General features: G+C 37.1%; 1 protein-coding gene across 1 annotated transcript in view; it reads right to left on the minus strand.

The window, feature by feature from the left end:
• Positions 1–6,756, minus strand: part of LOC106872966 (uncharacterized) — a 24,522-nt gene that overhangs the window by 12,315 nt on the left and 5,451 nt on the right. Inside the window, exon 2 of the mRNA XM_014920154.2 lies at positions 3,215–3,287. Coding sequence (XP_014775640.1) covers positions 3,215–3,287 — 73 coding nt within the window. The remainder of the gene's footprint in view (positions 1–3,214; positions 3,288–6,756) is intronic.

Below are 6,756 nucleotides of genomic sequence, written 5' to 3' on the forward strand. Positions count from 1 at the left end.
TATATATATGTACCATTTTCTGCAGAGATATTTCCGGAATTAGCGCGCCAAAACGAAGACATTTGAATTTTACCATTAAGTTGTAATTAGCAGAACCATATACGCGTTCGCCACTAGGGGTGAACAACTTGTATAGGATTCTGAAAATTATGCTTTCCTTACAGTTCGTGCTGACGAGAAACAGATATTTTCGGTAAGAGAATATTAATTTCAAAACTAGTACACGAATGATAATTTTTTATTTTTTATTTATGTAATTTTCACTGTCTTGCCCGCATACGGTTCGGTATTTCGCTGAATTTAATTTGAGAACTATTAGGTCTTAGTAGACACATTACATGTGATCTTATTCTAGCACATTAACAGTCCACTTAGTGGTCGTCGTTATATATATATATATACACACACACACATATATATATATCTTACTTATTTGTGCAGAAGTTGCCCTTCACTAATGTTTTTTTTTTCTGTTAAAATGAAGTACAAATTAGTTGAACTTATTCACGAGTAAATACGGTAAAGCTTTCGAAATGGGAGTAAATAGTTTAATAGAACGAATGCAGGGAACATTTTGGGAGGATAAAATGTTTAACAGATATGAGAAAAAAAATGCTTTTTACGAAATCGGGGAATTTATGTATTGGAAAAGGTTAAGAGAAAAAAATGAAGATTGAATGACTGAGAACAAGGATACCTAGTATCCACAGACAAAAAGAATTAAGGCATTGATTCGTGGGCCAATGTTTTATTAATGCTTTCTACTATGGGCACAAAACCTGATATCTAAGGGAGGAGATGAGTTGATTATATCGACACCACTGCTCAACTGGAGCTTATTATCGATTATTATCGATTCCTAAAAGGACGACATGCAATGCTTTATAGTGATTTCAAATTCTGACACATGACCAGCAGTTTTTAAGGGCAGTGGGAGGGAAGTTGATTACTTGGCTGGTACTCCTTTCATTGGCTCCTTAATGAAGGAAAGACAAAGTCAACCTCAGCGGAATCCGAACACAGAAATCAGAGACGGACGAAATGCAGCGAATGGTTCTACCAACTCCACGCCTTGGGAAATGTTTTAATGTTTATTTGTTTCTAGAAAGAATACAAAAAGAGGCCACAGTGTAACTCATGAAACTGCGTCCTTATTTGTAGCTCAGGAAGAGCTTTCGAGTACATATAACCTCGTTTATTACAAATTCATTCATCACTGATCCGAGGTAACACGGTAATTCGGTTGTGGACCATGTTATGTTTACTGCGGATTGATCTATGATAGCACGAGTCGACGATTAGTCAAAGATTCTGCTTGTATCGCAAAAGCGTGCTGCAGCGTTTACGCACAAAGCTCAGGTAGTTAGAATGCACTGGCTACCGCTTGTGCTTATGCGACCGTACTGAGTCGCTGTGTGTTGTTTATACGGCTTTAAGTACTCAAGCTCATCAATATGGCGTCAGTGAACAGAAAATATGCGAAGGCGTCGTATCGTAGCAAACAGCACAGACGAAAGTACTCGAAGAAAAATCAGAGATGATCAAGAAAATATGTAATGGTGGAAGCTTCGCAGCTGTAGGCCGCGAGTTTGGCGTCAATGAATCTACCATTCGTTCCCTTTGCAAAATACATGATCATTCACCCAGCATTGATTCATTCATGAGTGCCTTTTTAACCGCATTTCCGTGATAAACGAGAATAGAAGTACTAGATTATTTCTTTCTATGTGAGTTCCGGAAACCTGGATAGTTTTTAACGCAGGTGATCAATATTATGTTCGAAAGTAAGGCTGCGAGCTAGCAGAACCGTTACCACGCCGAAGAAAATGCTTATCGGCGTTTCGTCCGTCTTTACCTTCCGTCGAGGTTGACTTTGCTTTCATCGTTTCAGGGGCGAGGAAATAAGTGCCAGTTGAACTTTGGGATCGATATAATCGGCTAACCCCGCTGCCCGGAAATTGCTGGACTTGTGCCAAAATTTGAAACTAATATCTTCGAGAGTAGAGAGCAGGGTTAAGTTTTGTAGCGGAATCAGAAAAACCTGATTTATGTTGCTTTCTAATGATTTAGACAATAACCTATATTTAAGTCAGCTTGACCACTTTTAGGAGCCCAGATTTAGGAATTTGTTGTGGAAGGATTTGTTTTTGTGTTGGCACTCCGTCGGTTACGACGACGAAGGTTCCAGTTGATCTGATCAACGGAACAGCCTGCTCGTGAAATTAACATGCAAGTGGCTGAGCACTCCACAGACACGTGTACCCTTAACGTAGTCCCCGGGGGAGATTCAGCGTTACACAGAGTGTGACAAGGCTGGCCCTTTGAAATACAGGTACGAAAGAAACAGGAAGTAAGGGTGAAAGGAAGTTGTGGTGAAAGAGTACAGCAGGGTTCGCCACCAACCCCTGCCGGAGCCTCGTGGAGCTTTAGGTATTTTAGTTCAATAAACACTCACAACGTCCGGTCTGGGAAACGAAATCGCGATCCTACGACAGCGAGTTCACTGCCCTAACCACAAGACCATTGCACCCCCACTGTAGAAGGATGCTGAGTCCCGAAAACCAATTTAGACAACAGTTCACCGTAGTATCAGGAAGTTTGAAATATTGAAGGTGACAAGAAGGACAAAGATAGACGGCTTCATCATTAATATCATCAACCCCTGGACATAACTGTCAGTTGTCCTAGGACTCATTGGTCCGGTTATCAGTTTTCCATGGCGTATAGATGACAGATTACAACATTCCAACAGCCGTTGTAGGGTTACTTCTTTACGGCTGAGTGGACTGGAGCAACGTGAAATGAAGTGTTTTACTCAAGAACACAACATACCACCCAGTCCGGGAAACGAAACTATGACCTAGCGATAGTGAACGCAACACGCTAACCACTAAGCCACACACTAGGGTTTCGAATGGGCTAAAATTAGGATCGTATACAGCTAGAAAGATCACTGAAATATAAAAAAAGTTTAAAAAAAGATATTGTTATATCTTGGGATGGTCACTTTTCATAAATGCATGCACTATATTATTCGTTCTTCACTTCACCTTTATTATTGTTCTTATTGTTGTGTCCTTTGTCTTAAATCTTTCGTCATACATCCCGTGATATCCTCAGTGAATGTCTCCTCCTGTTCTGTTAGTGTCTATTGTGTCTTTTTAAAAAGATTAAGATCATAAAACTTAAAGAGATTAAGATAGTAGATACTTACCTGCAGTGACAATGTTATTTGTAACAGCATAAAGGACGAGAAGTGGAAAGAAAGCTATTGAATATATATACATCTGTAAAAAAAAAAAAAGAAAGAAACAAAAGAGAAAAGTATAAAATATGTTTTGTATTATCAATCTTGCCTTTTACAATTTTCTTGTTTCAGTCATTTGACTGATGCCATGGTGGAGCACCGCTTTGAAGAAGCCTGTCGAAAAGTTTTAGTACTAATGTCTAAGGTCTAATGGATATTCTATTGGGAGTCTCTTAGTGGGACACAGATACACACTTGTACATACATACATACATACATACACACCCATATTCATGCGTGTGTGTAATGTATATATATATATATATATATATACAAAATACAATGTTTATATACCAAAAAGATTTTATAACATCTTTCTAACATTTTTCTTACATTTTTCTGACATAATTTAAATATATACTTTAACCATGTAACACAAGCCTTCTGTAGTTTTTTCACTCTTATTATCTTTTATATATATATATATATATATATATATATATATATACAAAATACAATGTTTATATACCAAAAAGATTTTATAACATCTTTCTAACATTTTTCTTACATTTTTCTGACATAATTTAAATATATACTTTAACCATGTAACACAAGCCTTCTGTAGTTTTTTCACTCTTATTATCTTTTATATATATATATATATATATATATATATATGTATATATCACGTCCTTGTACTTTTGCCACGTCATGTACCCAGTTATGTATCTATATGTACATGTAGATGAACGTATATACATACATGTACATATATATGCATATACTCATATATTGTTTATATATATATATATATGTATTTATGTGTGTGTCTGTGTTTGTACCACCACCGCTTGGCAACCGGTGATACATTAATGCATACATCTTACAATAGCACCCGTAAAAAAACACGTGTCGCTAAAGTATATTACAGTCGAATAAAGAAAATTTAGACCTCGGGACTCTCTGCATTCAATAAAAAAAACAATGGCCCATAATGGTGTTTGTAATACCAGCATTCATACCAACATTTCGGTTGCTTGATTGGACGCTTGATGAGATGTGAGCCATTGATATGAAAACCCGGAAGATATTAACAAACACATAATTTCCACATCAAAAGTGACGTAGACCGCCTCTACCTAAAACCAAAACGAAGCGACAATGGCTTAACATTGATTCGAACTGTCTTTGAATGTCGTATCCTATCTCTTTGGAAACATCTATTAACCACTAAGTGTCGAAGTGTATCCCTTGACCAACTTTGCATACAAGAGGCTGATAATATCATAAGATTTGGGAAGCAGCTTCGTGAGCAGCATTCCTTGTCTGATAACCTTAGATACATGGCCAAAGAAGTCGGACGACTCTACCGCAATGTATCATCAGATGAAAGGATGAGCGTATATCAGCAGAAGACCATAGATGGATATGTTAGTAGAAAGCTCCGAGATGATAGTAACATTGATGATCAAATCAGTCTATCATGGACCAACAACCGGATTACTACCTCCCACTTTGAAAGGTATGCGTTTGCAATCTAGGAACAGGAAATATCAAACAAATACCTGATGCACAAGAGGGACAGAGATGCAGAAAAAGCAGCAAAATATGACAACCGATGCAGTCTTTGTGGAGTTAACACCGAAGATATCACCCACATCATAAACAGTTTTCCGAAAATGTCATCACGGTATTATCTACCGATGAGACATGATGTTGTAACTACAACAGTCTATAATGAAATCCGTCGGAAGGATAATTCCAAGGACAAAGAAATAAGAACCCTCAGTATGGCGAAAGCCATAGCCACTCATAATAAAAAGGAGTACTGGTAGAATGTCCTAGTGAAACCTCAGTAAAATGTAAACATAATAGACCTGACATAAGGATTTGGGCTAGAGAAGGGCAACTGTGTACGGATGTGGAAATCATCTGCCCAGCAGAGGTTATCATAAAACTAAAAATCAGCGAAAAAGAAAATACTTACGCTGAACTATTGAGGAATCTACAGCTATTCTATCCAGATTACAAGTTCAGGTTTATACCCGTAATTATTGGGGCACTGGGATATGTAACACACTGCCTAAACATCAATCTTGAGAAGTTAGGCTTCTCAAAACCAGAAAGAAGAAAGCTGATTCGAAGACTACCGATCCAATCAATCACTGGAACTGTAAAAATTTGTAAAACTTTGCAGAAGTTTATCATTTAAGTATATAGGAGCATGTCTAGATATGCAAGTATTTGCATGAGAATACATACATAAAACAAAATATACAAATCAGCACATATACATACACACACATACATACATGCATACATACATACATACATACATACATACATACATGCATAATATATACATACATACGTACGTACATACATGATGGCTGCTCCACATACATATATACATACATACGTACAGGCATACATTCATACATAGAAAAATACCCTGTTGCTGATGTTCAAATTCCAGTGAAGGAACCTTGGATCTAGGTTAGAAACCGGCTCTTTCTTTATTGTCAAGAAATCTTGAAATAAAACTGATCAGTGACATACATACATACGGACTCACACGCGCACACATATACATGTGTGTGAGTGTGTAATGTATATATATGTGCATATATGTATCTTTGTGTGTGTCTATCTTCCTCCTGACCACCGGTTAGCAACTGTTGTTGGTCTATTTACGTCTCAGTAACTTAGTTGTCTAAGAGACCGATGAAATGAGCATCAGACTTCAAAATTAAGTTATGGGGTCGATTTTTTTTCAACTAAAATTCTTCAAGGCAGTGTCCCGACATAGCTGCAGTCTAATGACTGAAATAAGTAAAAGGTATATATATCGAGCTTCCACACAATTTCCTTCAACCAAATTTACACACATTGACCAGCCGAAGTGTATAGAAGTCGCTTGCTGAAGGTGCCAGACAGTAGGATTGAATCTGAAATCACGTGATTGCGAAATGATTTTCTTAACCACACAAAGAAAATTACTGCTGAGTGAATTTTACATTTTATCTGTTGAAGTATAAACTTTTTGATATTTAAAATATGCAAATTTTCCAAATATACAGAAACGACCAATTCATTTAATATCATTAATTATGTATCTCTCCTCTCTATTGAAATAAACTTCAATCAACAGTACACAAACAATGTGAATATAATTAACATACAACATAATCTCGTTCAGATGTAGAGAACAATTTCAGCTCAAATAATAATGGCGTATAAGATCAGCGAGAAACCAAACAATATTGTGTCTGTTCATTCAAGATGAGTTTTAACATAATTCAGAGTTGTTGCATTTCGTCATCAGACAACGCTTGCTCCCCTTAGACTTAAGGGTCCACATAAGGGTTTGTTGCTAAAATGTATGTGTTCCGGGTTCAGTCCCACTGCGTGGCACCTTGGGCAAGTGTCTTCTACTATAGCCTCGGGCCGACCAAAGCCTTGTGAGTGGATTTGGTAGACGGAAACTGAAAGAAGCCCGTCGTATATAT

This window comes from Octopus bimaculoides, chromosome 6, assembly GCF_001194135.2.
Source record: "Octopus bimaculoides isolate UCB-OBI-ISO-001 chromosome 6, ASM119413v2, whole genome shotgun sequence".
Taxonomy (NCBI): Eukaryota; Metazoa; Mollusca; class Cephalopoda; order Octopoda; family Octopodidae; genus Octopus; species Octopus bimaculoides.